This window comes from Bombina bombina, chromosome 9 (assembly GCF_027579735.1).
Source record: "Bombina bombina isolate aBomBom1 chromosome 9, aBomBom1.pri, whole genome shotgun sequence".
NCBI classification, from domain to species: Eukaryota; Metazoa; Chordata; class Amphibia; order Anura; family Bombinatoridae; genus Bombina; species Bombina bombina.
This window is the reverse complement of record NC_069507.1, coordinates 9,185,126-9,203,091: the sequence shown is the minus strand read 5'-3', so window position 1 is coordinate 9,203,091 and position 17,966 is coordinate 9,185,126. Positions and strand designations below refer to the sequence as shown.

The 17,966-nt window shown below is 46.3% G+C and overlaps 1 protein-coding gene across 1 annotated transcript in view; it reads left to right on the top strand.

Moving 5' to 3' along the window:
- The window catches only part of PDLIM1 (PDZ and LIM domain 1), a gene marked incomplete at its 5' end in the record, with an annotated part of 192,574 nt that extends 174,907 nt beyond the window's left edge, over positions 1–17,667 (top strand). The window contains 2 exon segments of the mRNA XM_053691868.1: positions 12,590–12,701; positions 15,795–17,667. Coding sequence (XP_053547843.1) covers positions 12,590–12,701; positions 15,795–15,981 — 299 coding nt within the window.
- Between the last annotated feature and the right edge of the window lie 299 nt (positions 17,668–17,966).

The window sequence follows — 17,966 nt, the reverse complement described above, 5'->3', positions numbered from 1 at the left end:
CAGTCTGTCTGTCACTGCTCTCAGTCTGTCTCTGCTCTCAGTCAGTCTCTGCTCTCAGTCAGTCTGTCACTGCTCTCAGTCTGTCTGTCTCTGCTGTCAGTCTGTCTCTGCTCTCAGTCTGTCTCTGCTCTCAGTCTGTCACTGCTCTCAGTCTGTCTGTGCTCTCAGTCTGTCTGTGCTCTCAGTCTGTCTGTGCTCTCAGTCTGTCTGTGCTCTCAGTCTGTCACTGATCTCAGTCTGTCTGTGCTCTCAGTCTGTCACTGCTCTCAGTCTGTCTGTGCTCTCAGTCTGTCACTGCTCTCAGTCTGTCACTGCTCTCAGTCAGTCTCTGCTCTCAGTCTGTCTCTGCTTCTCAGTCTGTCTCTGCTTCTCAGTCTGTCTCTGCTTCTCAGTCTGTCTCTGCTTCAGTCTGTCTCTGCTCTCAGTCTGTCTCTGTTCTTAGTCTGTTTCTGCTCTGTCAGTCTAATTCTGCTCTCAGTCAGTCTGTCTCTGCTCTCAGTCAGTCTGTCTCTGCTCTCAGTCAGTCTGTCTCTGCTCTCAGTCAGTCTGTCTCTGCTCTCAGTCAGTCTGTCTCTGCTCTCAGTCTGTCTCTGCTCTCAGTCTGTCTCTGCTCTCAGTCTGTCTGTCACTGCTCTCAGTCTGTCACTGCTCTCAGTCTGTCTCTGCTCTCAGTCAGTCTCTGCTCTCAGTCAGTCTGTCACTGCTCTCAGTCTGTCTGTCTCTGCTGTCAGTCTGTCTCTGCTCTCAGTCTGTCTCTGCTCTCAGTCAGTCTCTGCTCTCAGTCAGTCTGTCTGTGCTCTCAGTCTGTCTGTGCTCTCAGTCTGTCTGTGCTCTCAGTCTGTCTCTGCTCTCAGTCTGTCTCTGCTCTCAGTCTGTCACTGCTCTCAGTCTGTCACTGCTCTCAGTCTGTCACTGCTCTCAGTCTGTCACTGCTCTCAGTCTGTCACTGCTCTCAGTCTGTCTCTGCTCTCAGTCTGTCTCTGCTCTCAGTCTGTCTGTGCTCTCAGTCTGTCTCTGCTCTCAGTCTGTCTCTGCTCTCAGTCTGTCTCTGCTCTCAGTCTGTCTCTGCTCTCAGTCTGTCACTGCTCTCAGTCTGTCACTGCTCTCAGTCTGTCACTGCTCTCAGTCTGTCACTGCTCTCAGTCTGTCACTGCTCTCAGTCTGTCACTGCTCTCAGTCTGTCACTGCTCTCAGTCTGTCTGTCTGTGCTCTCAGTCAGTCTGTGCTCTCAGTCTGTCACTGCTCTCAGTCTGTCACTGCTCTCAGTCTGTCACTGCTCTCAGTCTGTCTCTGCTCTCAGTCTGTCTCTGCTCTCAGTCTGTCTCTGCTCTCAGTCTGTCACTGCTCTCAGTCTGTCTGTGCTCTCAGTCTGTCACTGCTCTCAGTCTGTCTGTGCTCTCAGTCTGTCTGTGCTCTCAGTCTGTCACTGCTCTCAGTCTGTCTGTGCTCTCAGTCTGTCTGTGCTCTCAGTCTGTCACTGCTCTCAGTCTGTCACTGCTCTCAGTCTGTCACTGCTCTCAGTCTGTCACTGCTCTCAGTCTGTCACTGCTCTCAGTCTGTCTCTGCTCTCAGTCTGTCTCTGCTCTCAGTCTGTCTCTGCTCTCAGTCTGTCTCTGCTCTCAGTCTGTCTCTGCTCTCAGTCTGTCACTGCTCTCAGTCTGTCTCTGCTGTCAGTCTGTCTCTGCCCTCAGTCTGTCTGTGCTCTCAGTCTGTCTCTGCTCTCAGTCTGTCACTGCTCTCAGTCTGTCACTGCTCTCAGTCTGTCTGTGCTCTCAGTCTGTCTGTGCTCTCAGTCTGTCTGTGCTCTCAGTCTGTCTGTGCTCTCAGTCTGTCTGTGCTCTCAGTCTGTCTGTGCTCTCAGTCTGTCACTGCTCTCAGTCTGTCTGTGCTCTCAGTCTGTCACTGCTCTCAGTCAGTCTCTGCTCTCAGTCAGTCTCTGCTCTCAGTCTGTCTCTGCTTCTCAGTCTGTCTCTGCTTCTCAGTCTGTCTCTGCTTCTCAGTCTGTCTCTACTTCAGTCTGTCTCTGCTCTCAGTCTGTCTCTGTTCTTAGTCTGTCTCTGCTCTGTCAGTCTAACTCTGCTCTCAGTCAGTCTGTCTCTGCTCTCAGTCAGTCTGTCTCTGCTCTCAGTCTGTCTCTGCTCTCAGTCTGTCTCTGCTCTGTCTGTCACTGCTCTCAGTCTGTCACTGCTCTCAGTCTGTCACTGCTCTCAGTCTGTCACTGCTCTCAGTCTGTCACTGCTCTCAGTCTGTCACTGCTCTCAGTCTGTCTCTGCTCTCAGTCTGTCTCTGCTCTCAGTCTGTCTCTGCTCTCAGTCTGTCACTGCTCTCAGTTTGTCACTGCTCTCAGTCTGTCTGTGCTCTCAGTCTGTCACTGCTCTCAGTCTGTCTGTGCTCTCAGTCTGTCTGTGCTCTCAGTCTGTCTGTGCTCTCAGTCTGTCTGTGCTCTCAGTCTGTCTGTGCTCTCAGTCTGTCTGTGCTCTCAGTCTGTCTGTGCTCTCAGTCTGTCTGTGCTCTCAGTCTGTCTGTGCTCTCAGTCTGTCTGTGCTCTCAATCTGTCTCTGCTCTCAGTCTGTCTGTGCTCTGTCTGTCACTGCTCACAGTCTGTCCCTGCTCTCAGTCTGTCTCTGCTCTCAGTCAGTCTCTGCTCTCAGTCAGTCTCTGCTCTCAGTCAGTCTGTCACTGCTCTCAGTCTGTCTGTCTCTGCTGTCAGTCTGTCTCTGCTCTCAGTCTGTCTCTGCTCTCAGTCAGTCTCTGCTCTCAGTCAGTCTGTCTGTGCTCTCAGTCTGTCTGTGCTCTCAGTCTGTCTGTGCTCTCAGTCAGTCTCTGCTCTCAGTCAGTCTCTGCTCTCAGTCAGTCTGTCTGTGCTCTCAGTCTGTCTGTGCTCTGTCTGTCTCTGCTCTCAGTCTGTCACTGCTCTCAGTCTGTCACTGCTCTCAGTCTGTCACTGCTCTCAGTCTGTCTCTGCTCTCAGTCTGTCTCTGCTCTCAGTCTGTCTCTGCTCTCAGTCAGTCTGTGCTCTCAGTCTGTCTGTGCTCTCAGTCTGTCACTGATCTCAGTCTGTCTGTGCTCTCAGTCTGTCTGTGCTCTCAGTCTGTCTGTGCTCTCAGTCTGTCTGTGCTCTCAGTCTGTCTGTGCTCTCAGTCTGTCTGTGCTCTCAGTCTGTCTGTGCTCTCAGTCTGTCACTGCTCTGTCTGTCTGTGCTCTCAGTCTGTCTGTGCTCTCAGTCTGTCACTGCTCTCAGTCTGTCTGTGCTCTCAGTCTGTCTGTGCTCTGTCTGTCACTGCTCTCAGTCTGTCACTGCTCTCAGTCTGTCACTGCTCTCAGTCTGTCACTGCTCTCAGTCTGTCACTGCTCTCAGTCTGTCTCTGCTCTCAGTCTGTCTCTGCTCTCAGTCTGTCTCTGCTCTCAGTCTGTCTCTGCTCTCAGTCTGTCTCTGCTCTCAGTCTGTCACTGCTCTCAGTTTGTCACTGCTCTCAGTCTGTCTGTGCTCTCAGTCTGTCACTGCTCTCAGTCTGTCTGTGCTCTCAGTCTGTCTGTGCTCTCAGTCTGTCACTGCTCTCAGTCTGTCTGTGCTCTCAGTCTGTCACTGATCTCAGTCTGTCTGTGCTCTCAGTCTGTCACTGCTCTCAGTCAGTCTCTGCTCTCAGTCAGTCTCTGCTTCTCAGTCTGTCTCTGCTTCTCAGTCTGTCTCTGCTTCTCAGTCTGTCTCTACTTCAGTCTGTCTCTGCTCTCAGTCTGTCTCTGTTCTTAGTCTGTCTCTGCTCTGTCAGTCTAACTCTGCTCTCAGTCAGTCTGTCTCTGCTCTCAGTTAGTCTGTCTCTGCTCTCAGTCTGTCTCTGCTCTCAGTCAGTCTCTGCTCTCAGTCAGTCTGTCTCTGCTCTCAGTCAGTCTGTCTGTGCTCTCAGTCTGTCTCTGCTCTCAGTCTGTCTCTGCTCTCAGTCTGTCACTGCTCTCAGTCTGTCACTGCTCTCAGTCTGTCACTGCTCTCAGTCTGTCTCTGCTCTCAGTCTGTCTCTGCTCTCAGTCTGTCTCTGCTCTCAGTCTGTCTGTGCTCTCAGTCAGTCTGTGCTCTCAGTCTGTCTGTGCTCTCAGTCTGTCTCTGCTCTCAGTCTGTCTCTGCTCTCAGTCTGTCTGTCACTGCTCTCAGTCTGTCACTGCTCTCTGTCTGTCTCTGCTCTCAGTCTGTCACTGCTCTCAGTCTGTCTGTCTCTGCTGTCAGTCTGTCTCTGCTCTCAGTCTGTCTCTGCTCTCAGTCAGTCAGTCTGTGCTCTCAGTCTGTCTGTGCTCTCAGTCTGTCTGTGCTCTCAGTCTGTCTCTGCTCTCAGTCTGTCTGTGCTCTCAGTCTGTCTGTGCTCTCAGTCTGTCTGTGCTCTCAGTCTGTCTGTGCTCTCAGTCTGTCTGTGCTCTCAGTCTGTCTGTGCTCTCAGTCTGTCTGTGCTCTCAGTCTGTCTGTGCTCTCAGTCTGTCTCTGCTCTCAGTCTGTCTCTGCTCTCAGTCTGTCTGTGCTCTCAGTCTGTCACTGCTCTCAGTCTGTCTCTGCTCTCAGTCTGTCTGTGCTCTCAGTCTGTCACTGCTCTCAGTCAGTCTGTCTCTGCTCTGTCTGTCACTGCTCTCAGTCTGTCTGTGCTCTCAGTCTGTCTGTGCTCTCAGTCTGTCTGTCTCTGCCCTCAGTCTGTCTGTGCTCTCAATCTGTCTGTGCTCTCAGTCTGTCACTGCTCTCAGTCTGTCTGTGCTCTCAGTCTGTCTCTGCTCTCAGTCTGTCTCTGCTCTCAATCTGTCTGTGCTCTCAGTCTGTCACTGCTCTCAGTCTGTCTGTGCTCTCAGTCTGTCTCTGCTCTCAGTCTGTCTCTGCCCTCAGTCTGTCTGTGCTCTCAATCTGTCTGTGCTCTCAGTCTGTCACTGCTCTCAGTCTGTCTGTGCTCTCAGTCTGTCTCTGCTCTCAGTCTGTCTCTGCTCTCAGTCTGTCACTGCTGTCAGTCTGTCTCTGCCCTCAGTCTGTCTGTGCTCTCAGTCTGTCTGTGCTCTCAATCTGTCTGTGCTCTCAGTCTGTCTCTGCTCTCAGTCTGTCTCTGCTCTCAGTCTGTCTGTGCTCTCAGTCTGTCTCTGCTCTCAGTCTGTCTGTGCTCTGTCTGTCTCTGCTCTCAGTCTGTCTCTGCTCTCAGTCTGTCACTGCTCTCAGTCTGTCACTGCTCTCAGTCTGTCTCTGCCCTCAGTCTGTCTCTGCTCTCAGTCAGTCACTGCTCTCAGTCTGTCACTGCTGTCAGTCTGTCTCTGCCCTCAGTCTGTCTGTGCTCTCAGTCTGTCTCTGCTCTCAGTCTGTCTCTGCTCTCAGTCTGTCTCTGCTCTCAGTCTGTCTCTGCTCTCAGTCTGTCTCTGCTCTCAGTCTGTCTCTGCTCTCAGTCTGTCACTGCTCTCAGTCTGTCTGTGCTCTCAGTCTGTCTCTGCTCTCAGTCTGTCTCTGCTCTGTCTGTCACTGCTCTCAGTCTGTCACTGCTCTCAGTCTGTCACTGCTCTCAGTCTGTCTCTGCTCTCAGTCTGTCTCTGCTCTCAGTCTGTCTGTCTGTGCTCTCAGTCTGTCTGTGCTCTCAGTCTGTCTGTGCTCTCAGTCTGTCTGTGCTCTCAGTCTGTCTGTGCTCTCAGTCTGTCTGTGCTCTCAGTCTGTCTGTGCTCTCAGTCTGTCTGTGCTCTCAGTCTGTCTGTGCTCTCAGTCTGTCTGTGCTCTCAGTCTGTCTGTGCTCTCAGTCTGTCTGTGCTCTCAGTCTGTCTGTGCTCTCAGTCTGTCTCTGCTCTCAGTCTGTCTCTGCTCTCAGTCTGTCTCTGCTCTCAGTCTGTCTCTGCTCTCAGTCTGTCTCTGCTCTCAGTCTGTCACTGCTCTCAGTCTGTCACTGCTCTCAGTCTGTCACTGCTCTCAGTCTGTCACTGCTCTCAGTCTGTCACTGCTCTCAGTCTGTCACTGCTCTCAGTCTGTCACTGCTCTCAGTCTGTCACTGCTCTCAGTCTGTCACTGCTCTCAGTCTGTCACTGCTCTCAGTCTGTCTCTGCTCTGTCTGTCTCTGCTCTGTCTGTCTGTGCTCTCAGTCTGTCACTACTCTCAGTCAGTCTGTCTCTGCTCACAGTCAGTCTCTGCTCTCAGTCTGTCTCTGCTCTCAGTCTGTCTCTGCTCTCAGTCTGTCTCTGCTCTCAGTCTGTCACTGCTCTCAGTCAGTCTGTCTCTGCTCTCAGTCTGTCACTGCTGTCAGTCTGTCTGTCTCTGCTCTCAGTCTGTCTCTGCTCTCAGTCTGTCTCTGCTCTCAGTCTGTCTCTGCTCTCAGTCTGTCACTGCTCTCAGTCTGTCACTGCTCTCAGTCTGTCACTGCTCTCAGTCTGTCTCTGCTCTCAGTCTGTCTCTGCTCTCAGTCAGTCACTGCTCTCAGTCTGTCTCTGCCCTCAGTCTGTCTCTGCCCTCAGTCTGTCTCTGCTCTCAGTCTGTCTCTGCTCTCAGTCAGTCTGTCTCTGCTCTCAGTCAGTCTGTCTCTGCTCTCAGTCAGTCAGTCTCTGCTCTCAGTCAGTCGCTGCTCTCAGTCAGTCTCTGCTCTCAGTCAGTCTCTGCTCTCAGTCAGTCTCTGCTCTCAGTCAGTCTCTGCTCTCAGTCAGTCTCTGCTCTCAGTCTGTCTGTGCTCTGTCTGTCTCTGCTCTCAGTCAGTCTCTGCTCTCAGTCAGTCTCTGCTCTCAGTCAGTCTCTGCTCTCAGTCAGTCTCTGCTCTCAGTCAGTCTCTGCTCTCAGTCAGTCTCTGCTCTCAGTCAGTCTCTGCTCTCAGTCTGTCTGTGCTCTCAGTCTGTCTGTGCTCTGTCTGTCTCTGCTCTCAGTCTGTCTGTGCTCTGTCTGTCTCTGCTCTCAGTCTGTCACTGCTCTCAGTCTGTCACTGCTCTCAGTCTGTCTCTGCTCTCAGTCTGTCTCTGCTCTCAGTCTGTCTCTGCTCTCAGTCTGTCTCTGCTCTCAGTCTGTCTCTGCTCTCAGTCTGTCTCTGCTCTCAGTCTGTCTCTGCTCTCAGTCTGTCTCTGCTCTCAGTCTGTCTCTGCTCTCAGTCTGTCTCTGCTCTCAGTCTGTCTCTGCTCTCAGTCTGTCTCTGCTCTCAGTCTGTCTCTGCTCTCAGTCTGTCTCTGCTCTCAGTCTGTCTCTGCTCTCAGTCTGTCTGTCTCTGCTTCAGTCTGTCTCTGCTTCAGTCTGTCTCTGCTTCTCAGTCTGTCACTGCTCTGTCTTTCTCTGCTCTCAGTCTGTCTCTGTTCTTAGTCTGTCTCTGCTCTGTCAGTCTAACTCTGCTCTCAGTCAGTCTGTCTCTGCTCTCAGTCAGTCTGTCTCTGCTCTCAGTCAGTCTGTCTCTGCTCTCAGTCAGTCTGTCTCTGCTCTCAGTCAGTCTGTCTCTGCTCTCAGTCTGTCTCTGCTCTCAGTCTGTCTCTGCTCTAAGTCTGTCTCTGCTCTCAGTCTGTCACTGCTCTGTCTTTCTCTGCTCTCAGTCTGTCTCTGTTCTTAGTCTGTCTCTGCTCTGTCATTCTAACTCTGCTCTCAGTCAGTCTGTCTCTGCTCTCAGTCAGTCTGTCTCTGCTCTCAGTCAGTCTGTCTCTGCTCTCAGTCAGTCTCTGCTCTCAGTCTGTCTCTGCTCTCAGTCTATCTCTGCTCTCAGTCTATCTCTGCTCTCAGTCTATCTCTGCTCTCAGTCTGTCTCTGCTCTTAGTCTGTCTCTGCTCAGTCTGTCTCTGCTTCAGTCTGTCTCTGCTTCAGTCTGTCTCTGCTCTCAGTCTGTCTCTGCTTCAGTCTGTCTCTGCTTCTCAGTCTGTCTGTGCTCTCAGTCTGTCTCTGTTCTTAGTCTGTCTTTGCTCTGTCAGTCTAACTCTGCTCTCAGTCAGTCTGTCTCTGCTCTCAGTCAGTCTGTCTCTGCTCTCAGTCTGTCTCTGCTCTCAGTCTGTCTCTGCTCTCAGTCTGTCTCTGCTCTCAGTCTGTCTCTGCTCTAAGTCTGTCTCTGCTCTCAGTCTGTCTCTGCTCTCAGTCTGTCACTGCTCTCAGTCTGTCTCTGCTCTCAGTCTGTCTCTGCTCTCAGTCAGTCTCTGCTCTCAGTCAGTCTGTCTCTGCTTCAGTCTGTCTCTGCTTCTCAGTCTGTCTCTGCTCTAAGTCTGTCTCTGCTCTAAGTCTGTCTCTGCTCTCAGTCTGTCTCTGCTCTCAGTCTGTCTCTGCTCTCAGTCTGTCTCTGCTCTCAGTCTGTCTCTGCTCTCAGTCTGTCTCTGCTCTCAGTCTGTCTCTGCTCTAAGTCTGTCTCTGCTCTAAGTCTGTCTCTGCTCTCAGTCTGTCTCTGCTCTCAGTCTGTCTCTGCTCTCAGTCAGTCTCTGCTCTCAGTCAGTCTGTCTCTGCTTCAGTCTGTCTCTGCTTCAGTCTGTCTCTGCTTCTCAGTCTGTCTCTGCTCTCAGTCTGTCTCTGCTCTCAGTCTGTCACTGCTCTGTCTTTCTCTGCTCTCAGTCTGTCTCTGTTCTTAGTCTGTCTCTGTTCTTAGTCTGTCTCTGCTCTGTCAGTCTGTCTCTGCTCTCAGTCTGTCTCTGCTCTCAGTCTGTCTCTGCCCTCAGTCTGTCTCTGCCCTCAGTCTGTCTCTGCCCTCAGTCAGTCTCTGCCCTCAGTCAGTCTCTGCCCTCAGTCATATACAGTAACATACAGCTCTCAGTCTGTCTGCTCTGTCTGTCTCTGCCCTCAGTCTGTCTCTGCCCTCAGTCTGTCTCTGCCCTCAGTCTGTCTGTCTCTGCTCTCAGTCTGTCTCTGCCCTCAGTCTGTCTGTCTTTGCTCTCAGTCTGTCTGTCTCTGCTCTCAGTCTGTCTCTGCTCTCAGTCTGTCTGTCTCTGCTTCAGTCTGTTACTGCCCTCAGTCTGTCTCTGCTCTCAGTCTGTCTCTGCCCTCCGTCTGTCTCTGCCCTCCGTCTGTCTCTGCCCTCAGTCTGTCTCTGCCCTCAGTCTGTCTGTCTCTGCTCTCAGTCTGTCTGTCTCTGCTCTCAGTCAGTCTCTGCTCTCAGTCAGTCTGTCTCTGCCCTCAGTCAGTCTCTGCCCTCAGTCAGTCTCTGCCCTCAGTCTGTCTCTGCTCTCAGTCAGTCTCTGCCCTCAGTCAGTCTCTGCCCTCAGTCTGTCTCTGCCCTCAGTCTGTCTCTGCCCTCAGTCTGTCTCTGCCCTCAGTCAGTCTCTGCTCTCAGTCGGTCTCTGCCCTCAGTCTGTCTCTGCCCTCAGTCTGTCTCTGCTCTCAGTCTGTCTCTGCTCTCAGTCTGTCTCTGCTCTCAGTCTGTCTCTGCTCTCAGTCTGTCACTGCTCTCAGTCTGTCTCTGCTCTCAGTCAGTCTGTCTCTGCTCTCAGTCTGTCACTGCTCTCAGTCTGTCAATGCTCTCAGTCTGTCTCTGCTCTTAGTCTGTCTCTGCTCTCAGTCTGTCTCTGCTCTCAGTCTGTCACTGCCCTCAGTCTGTCAATGCTCTCAGTCTGTCTGTCTCTGCTCTCAGTCTGTCTGTCTCTGCTCTCAGTCAGTCTGTCTCTTCCTCAGTCTGTCTCTGCTCTCAGTCTGTCTCTGCTCTCAGTCTGTCACTGCTCTCAGTCTGTCACTGCTCTCAGTTTGTCTCTGCTCTCAGTTTGTCGCTGCTCTCAGTCTGTCTCTGCTCTCAGTCTGTTACTGCCCTCAGTCTGTCTCTGCTCTCAGACAGTCTCTGCACTCATTCTGTCTCTGCCCTCAGTCTGTCTGTCTCTGTCCTCACTCAGTCTCTGCCCTCAGTCTGTCTCTGCCCTCAGTCTGTCTCTGCTCTCAGTCTGTCTCTGCTCTCAGTCTGTCTCTGCTCTCAGTCTGTCTCTGCTCTCAGTCTGTCACTGCTCTGTCTGTCTGTCTCTGCTCTCAGTCAGTCTGTCTCTGCCCTCAGTCTGTCTCTGCTCTCAGTCTGTCTCTGCCCTCAGTCTGTCTCTGCCCTCAGTCTGTCTGTCTGCTCTCAGTCTGTCTGTCTGCTCTCAGTCTGTTACTGCCCTCAGTCAGTCTCTGCCCTCAGTCTGTCTCTGTCCTCATTCTGTCACTGCTCTCAGTCTGTCAATGCTCTCAGTCTGTCTCTGCTCTCAATCTGTCTCTGCTCTCAATCTGTCTCTGCTCTCAGTCTGTCTCTGCTCTCAGTCTGTCTCTGCCCTCAGTCTGTCTCTGCCCTCAGTCTGTCTCTGCCCTCAGTCTGTCTCTGCTCTCAGTCAGTCTCTGCCCTCAGTCTGTCTCTGCTCTCAGTCAGTCTCTGCCCTCATTCTGTCTCTGCCCTCATTCTGTCTCTGCCCTCATTCTGTCTCTGCTCTCAGTCTGTCTCTGCTCTCAGTCTGTCTCTGCTCTGTCTGTCTGTCAATGCTCAGTATTTTCCTGCTCTCAGTCTGTCAATGCTCTCAGTCAGTCTGTCTCTGCTCTCAGTCAGTCTGTCTCTGCCCTCAGTCTGTCTCTACTCTCAGTCTGTCTCTGCTCTCAGTCTGTCTCTGCTCTCAGTCTGTCTCTGCTCTCAGTCTGTCTCTGCCCTCAGTCTGTCTCTGCCCTCAGTCTGTCTCTGCCCTCAGTCTGTCTCTGCCCTCAGTCTGTCTCTGCCCTCAGTCTGTCTCTGCTCTCAGTCTGTCAATGCTCTCAGTCTGTCACTGTCTGTCTGTCTGTCTCTGCTCTCAGTCTGTCTCTGCCCTCAGTCAGTCTCTGCCCTCAGTCAGTCTCTGCCCCCAGTCAGTCTCTGCCCTCAGTCTGTCTCTGCTCTCAGTCAGTCTCTACAGTAACATACAGTAATATACAGTAATATATAGTAACATACAGCAATATATAGTAACATACAGCAACATACAGTAATATATAGTAACATACAGCAATATATAGTAATATACAGTAACATACAGCATAATATAGTAATATACAGTAACATACAGTAATATATAGTTATATACAGTAACATACAGCATAATATAGTAACATACAGTAACATACAGTAATATATAGTTATATACAGTAGCATACAGTAATATATAGTAACATACAGTAACATACAGCATAATATAGTAATATACAGTAACATACAGTAATATATAGTTATATACAGTAACATACAGAATAATATAGTAATATACAGTAACATACTGTAATATATAGTTATATACAGTAACATACAGCATAATATAGTAATATACAGTAACATACAGTAATATATAGTTATATACAGTAACATACAGCAATATATAGTAATATACAGTAACATACAGCATAATATAGTAATATACAGTAACATACAGTAATATATAGTTATATACAGTAACATACAGCATAATATAGTAATATACAGTAACATACAGTAATATATAGTTATATACAGTAACATACAGCATAATATAGTAATATACAGTAACATACAGTAATATATAGTTATATACAGTAGCATACAGTAATATATAGTAACATACAGTATAATATAGTAATATACAGTAACATACAGTAATATATAGTTATATACAGTAACATACAGAATAATATAGTAATATACAGTAACATACTGTAATATATAGTTATATACAGTAACATACAGCATAATATAGTAATATACAGTAACATACAGTAATATATAGTTATATACAGTAACATACAGCATAATATAGTTATATACATTAACATACAGCAATATACAGTAACATGCAGCATAATATAGTAATATACAGTAACATACAGCAATATATAGTAACATACAGTAATATATAGTAACATACAGTAGCATACAGCAATATATAGTAACATACAGTAATATAAAGTAACATACAGCAATATATAGTAATATACAGTAACATACAGTAACATACAGCAATATATAGTAACATACAGTAATATACAGTAACATACAGCAATATATAGTAACATACAGTAATATACAGTAACATACAGCAATATATAGTAATATACAGTAACATACAGAAATATTTCTGTATCAAGCTCATATTGTTTTCACAATTCCCAGTAAATGAAGGACCCCCAGTCATCTATAACAATGTTCTTCTTGTTGTCAGATTGTGAGACAGCAGTTAATGGCAGCAGCCCCCGATACGTAGAGCCCCTAAGTACCACTGTGCATCTCACTGATTTACCTGCTCTTATTCAATGACATTTACAACTTATTAAAAGACAGAAAACTCAACATGGAAATGTAATCTTTTTGCAGTATTAGCAATGTGCTTCTCATAACAGATTGTCAGAGAGCTTCTATAGGTTCACAGCATATCTACATATACCACGTGCACCCTCATTCAAACACTGGCTGCTCACACAGCAAGAGGCAGCATGTAACTGTCAGTGACTAGTCATTGCTGAAGCCATATCTACACCTTGCACAGTATTATTCTATACCCAAATGCATTTATGTCCCTTTATTTAGCAATCAGTGACTTACAGCCATCAGCAACTCCTGCTAAAACAAATCATCCCAATAGGATATTTCATGGGTAGAGTTTTCTTTGGCATACACCAAAACTGCACGTAACGATGAGCACAGGGTACTGTCATTTGTGCCCCTGCTAGACATCTAGGGACCGTTTGCTGATGTATCTTTATATCTTCCAGGAGAGAAGCCCTCTGGGTTCAGGAGTGTCCGGCCTCCCACAAGCAAAGTGGCAGCATCAGTGGGCAGTGGGCAGAAGCTGCCGATCTGTGACCACTGTGGATCTGGCATTGTGTAAGTACAGCATGTCACTGACACACCAATGTGCTCTAGTAGGTTGACAATATAACCTGGATGTCCTTACAGTGTGATGTAGGTACAAGGCCTAATAGAGGCATTTCTGAATCAACCACTCTAAAGATCATGACAGGACTCTGTTCTTCTGAAGTTAATTCCATGATTTATTGAGTAATAACGTTTCCATCATAACTGAGCTCTCTACGCCTGTGACTGCTGTCTGCTTAAGTAGACTTGTGAGACTACACATCTTTCTGTTGCAAAAAATGTAATTTTAAAGGGATATTAACCAGTATGAAACTGTAATATAAAATGTGTTATATGTATAAATCAGGGAATAAAAGGGACTGCGTGGAACATAGGATAATCTAAAAGGGATTCCACGCGGCTTTGTTTGCACAAATAGAGATAAATAGAAAACTAGTTCAAACATAGTGTGCCCATTGCTTTATAGAAACTAAACTTTTACAGGTATAGCTTCAAACAACTGATATAATTGTATAAACAAATCTACATAATATTGTAAGGTTAATCTTTGACTTAAATATATATATTATGACTTGTGTGTATTTACTGTTTAACAGCCCTAAGGAGCTGTTGTTGCATCCTGTGTTTGCTGAACTGACTAGATGTTCTCAGTAGAGGTTCTCAGTAGAGATTTTCAGTAGAGGTTTTCAGCAGAGATTTTCAGCAGAGGTTCTCAGCAGAGGTTCTTAGTATAGGTTCTCAGCAGAGGTTCTTAGTAGAGGTTCTCTGAAGAGGTTCTTAGTAGAGATTCTATGAAGAAGTTCTCTGTAGAAGTTCTCAGCAGAGGCTCTTAGTAGAGGTTCTCAGCAGAAGTTCTCAGCAGATGTTCTCAGCAGAGGTTCTTAGTAGAGGTTCTCAGCAGAGGTTCTTAGTAGAGGTTCCCAGCAGAGGTTCTCTGAAGGGGTTCTTAGTAGAGGTTCTCTGAAGAAGTTCTCTGTAGAAGTTCTCAGCAGAGGTTCTTAGTAGAGGTTCTCTGCAGAGATTCTCAGCAAAAGTTCTTAGTAGAGGTTCTCAGCAGAGGTTTTCAGCAGTGGTTCTTAGTAGAAGTTCTCTGAAGAGGTTCTTAGTATAGGTTCTCTGAAGAAGTTCTCTGTAGAGGTTCTCAGTAGAGATTCTCAGCAGTGGTTTTTAGCAGAGGTTCTTTGTAGAGGTTCTCAGCAGAAGTTATTAGTAGAGGTTCTCACCAGAAGTTCTTAGTAGAGGTTCTCTGCAGAGGTTCTTAATAGAGGTTTTCAGCAGATTTTCTTAGTAGAGGTTCCCAGCAGAGGTTCTCTGAAGAGGTTCTTAGTATAGGTTCTCTGAAGAAGTTCTCTGTAGTAATTCTCAGCAGAGGTTTTTAGAAGAGGTTCTCAGCAGAGGTTCTCTGCAGAGGTTCTTAGTAGAGGTTCTCAGTATAGTAAAGGTTCTTAGTATAGGTTCTCTGTAGAAGTTCTCAGCAGAGGTTCTCAGCAGAGGTTCCCAGCAGAGGTTCTCTGAAAAGGTTCTTAGTAGAGGTTCTCTGTAGAAGTTCTCAGCAGAGGTTCTTAGTAGAGATTCTCTGCAAAGGTTCTCAGCAGAAGTTCTTAGTAGAGGTTCTCTGCAGAGGTTCTTAGTAGAGATTCTCAGCAAAAGTTCTTAGTAGAGGTTCTCAGCAGAGGTTCTTTGAAGAGGTTCTTAGTATAGGTTCTCTGAAAAAGTTCTCTGTAGAGGTTCTCAGTAGAGATTCTCAGCAGTGGTTCTTAGTAGAAGTTCTTAGTAGAGGTTCTCAGCCGAAGTTCTTACTAGAGGTTCTTAGTAGAGGTTCCCAGCAGAGGTTCTCTGTAGAGGTTCTCAGCAGAAGTTTTTAGTAGAGGTTCTCAGCAGAAGTTCTTAGTAGAGGTTCTCTGCAGAGGTTCTTAGTATAGGTTCTCTGAAGAAGTTCTCTGTAGAGTTTCTCAGCAGAGGTTCTTAGTAGGGGTTCTCAGCAGCGTTTCTTAGTAGAGGTTCTCAGCAGAGGTTCTTATTAGAGGTTCTCTGTAGAGATTCTCAGCAGAGGTTATTATTAGAGGTTCTATGTAGAGATTCTCAGCAGAGGTTCTTATTAGAGGTTCTCTGTAGAGATTATCAGCAGAGGTTCTTATTAGAGGTTCTCTGTAGATTTTCTCAGCAGAGGTTCTTAGTAGAGGTTCTCAGCAGCGTTTCTTAGAGGTTCTTAGTAGAGGTTCTCAGAAGAGGTTCTATGAAGAGGTTCTCTGAAGAGGTTCTCTGAAGAGGTTCTTATAAAGATTCTCAGTAGAGGCTTGCACTTACTGTGAATTTTTTTATGTTTGACAAGCATAGAACAAAGCTGAAATAAAGAGCTTCTCGTTCATTGCTGGAATGAATGAATAAATGCATGTAACATTATTTTTTTGTTTCATATAATAAAGCAGAGTAAATAAATGCAAGTCCAATTATTACTTTGTTTGTCAAACCAATAATGAAGAATTCATTTTTGAAATTCTACTCATTTGTTTAGGGACAGTTTAATCATGATCTAAATAGTATCAACCCCTTGACTGGTAGATATGTGTTGCAGACTACACTGCCAGCTCCTGGCTGGAAAATGAACAAGATAAGCTGAAGGGTAAAATGCAGCTGTGCTCATTTCAGTATACAAACAGGTGCTCTCATTGATAAAGACCAATCACTTCATACTATCCTCTAGTAATGGGCAGTTAGCACTTCCTACAATACACTAAATGCAAGCCTGTCAGCGGTCCTGCTGTGTTATCACCCTGCAATGTGTGTATCACATGGTGCTTAAGTTTCTGTGTAGCTTGACTGGTGTTATTTAGCTCCCCTCATCATAAAGAGGGGTGTGTGTGTAACAATTATAATTGTTACACACACACCCCATTGTGTAGGACTTGACCCCTGTTTATGACCTTTGTACCATAAAAATATCCCTTTTCCTTAAAATATGATTATTTTGAAAATGCAGAACCAGAATAATTTGTTTCCTCCTTTTTGTTTATTGCACTGTTCTGTTTGCTTCCCTTTGCCTTTAAGACCATGACACTGTTCAGATGCCTTCATGGTACTGACAATGTTTTTTTTTTACAGGGGAGCGTTTGTGAAGATTCGTGATAAACCTCGTCACCCAGACTGCTACGTGTGCACTGACTGTGGTACAAACCTCAAACAAAAAGGACACTTCTTTGTGGAGGAGCGGATGTACTGTGAGAAGCATGCTCGGGAACGCATGGCACCGCCTGAGGGATACGACGTAGTCACCGTCTTCCCCAAATAAACACATAGCATTTTCTTTTTTTATTTTCTCTAAATCTGATGGAGTGAAAAACATTTTATTGGCTGATTATAGAGATGAGTTCTGTGTTAGCAGAAAAAGAAAGAAAAAATAACTTTTCTGTGGAAGTGTTTGTAAAATGATCATTTCATAACATTTTATAATTTGTCTTTTTATTGCTCCTCACAATGAAAACCACTGGTTCAGATAACTGTGGCATGTTCTTTCCTGAAACTGGAGATGTAGAAACCAGAAAAAAAATACAATGTGATGATTTTAAATAGGATTTATATAAAGTCTCCCAAATAGAAACAACATGTTATGTATAAAGGTATTTTAAACAATCGGTGACAGAGATGGCTTATTGCTAAACTAATCAGTAGCTAGAAGATAGCGTGTGACTGGGGCAGCGCTATACAAATAAATGATAATAATGCTCAGTAACAGAACAAGAGTCCTGACGTTCTGGGGGTGAATAACTCGGGCTACCCAGGCACTCATCTACTTGAGCACATCTGGCATTTTCTCTGCTGGTTTGTGGGGCATGCGGTGTCACTGGCTGCTGAATCAGTTTGCAGTTAGCGCTGCCGCAGGTTACAGGGCTTGTGAGTATTAAAACATGGGGAACTGCTCCTTCATGTTTATTTTGCATGTGTTATTGCTCATTAAAACACCACCTATTGTTATCAAGGATGCGCCCATTAAAATAGGAGGAACCTGCAGAAAGAACAGACCTGCTCACAGGGGTGTAACTGTATATATCGGCACCAGGGCAAAGCCTGTGTTGGGCCCCCCCTTTTATGGATAATAATCAGCAGAAGCTGAGCCAGCAGCTGCATAGGAGTAACAAGACCTCCTTCACTGGTTAGTCCTCATCAGAAGGTTCCTGTACAAACATGGCAGCAGGATTAGTCCTCATCAGAAGGTTCCTGTACAAACATGGCAGCAGGATTAGTCCTCATCAGAAGGTTCCTGTACAAACATGGCAGCAGGATTTCCACTAATAATTACAAGGCCAGATGGGCCCCTATGGGTGCGTGCGCAGTCTCAGTTGAGACACCCGGCCTGCTCATGTTATTGCATTCTGTACACGCAGTCTAATACCATTGAAATGCTAATTAAAGGGATAGGCTAGTCATGATTCAGAGAGAGCAGCAATTTTAAGCAATTTTCTAATTTACTCCTATTATCAATTTCTCTTTGTTCTCTTGGTATCTTTATTTGAAAAATCAGTATTGTACGCATAGGAGCCAGCCCATTTTTGGTTCAGAACCTGGGTAGCACTTTCTGATTGGTGTCTAAAAGTTTACATTCAAATAAAGAGAACTTACAAAATTTGATAATAGGAGTAAATTAGAAAGTTGCTTAAAATTGCATGCTCTATCTGAATCATTAAAGTTTATTTTTAACTAGACTGTCCCTTTAAGGCTGGGGATGTTCGATTAACAAAACCAGCTATTTATCCCCTTCGTTACCAGGAATTTCAGAGAAAAACTTACCCATAATACTACAGAATGTTTAGCATTTTTGCTATCACCCCATTTAAACAGAAATAGAGCCTTGTTTTATGTTAAATTAACACCCAATGTATTGATCTAGTCCCATTTAGGTATATTTCATGCCACTGTTTAGCTGACAAATGCGATCATTTTAAACAATAAATAAATTGTTAATTTTTTTTTTTACAAACTTTGGGTTTCTCACTGAAATTATTTACATAGTGCTTGTGCAATCATAACATCAATGGCTGTTAAAGCTTCTCTGTGATCCCTTTGTTCATACATGTCTTTGCCATTGTTTTTTGGTAGTTAGAAGGCTGCTAAATTCTGAAATTTCCAGCAGTAAAGGGCTTAATTAGTTAGCTGGTAAGGATAATATTATTGTAGTGTAGTTATTACCCTCCCACATCCATAATCCCTCCCAAAAATTGCCCCAGCAGACAGTCTTCTGTCAGTATAATATTTCTGGGCTTTTTTATTTATTTTATT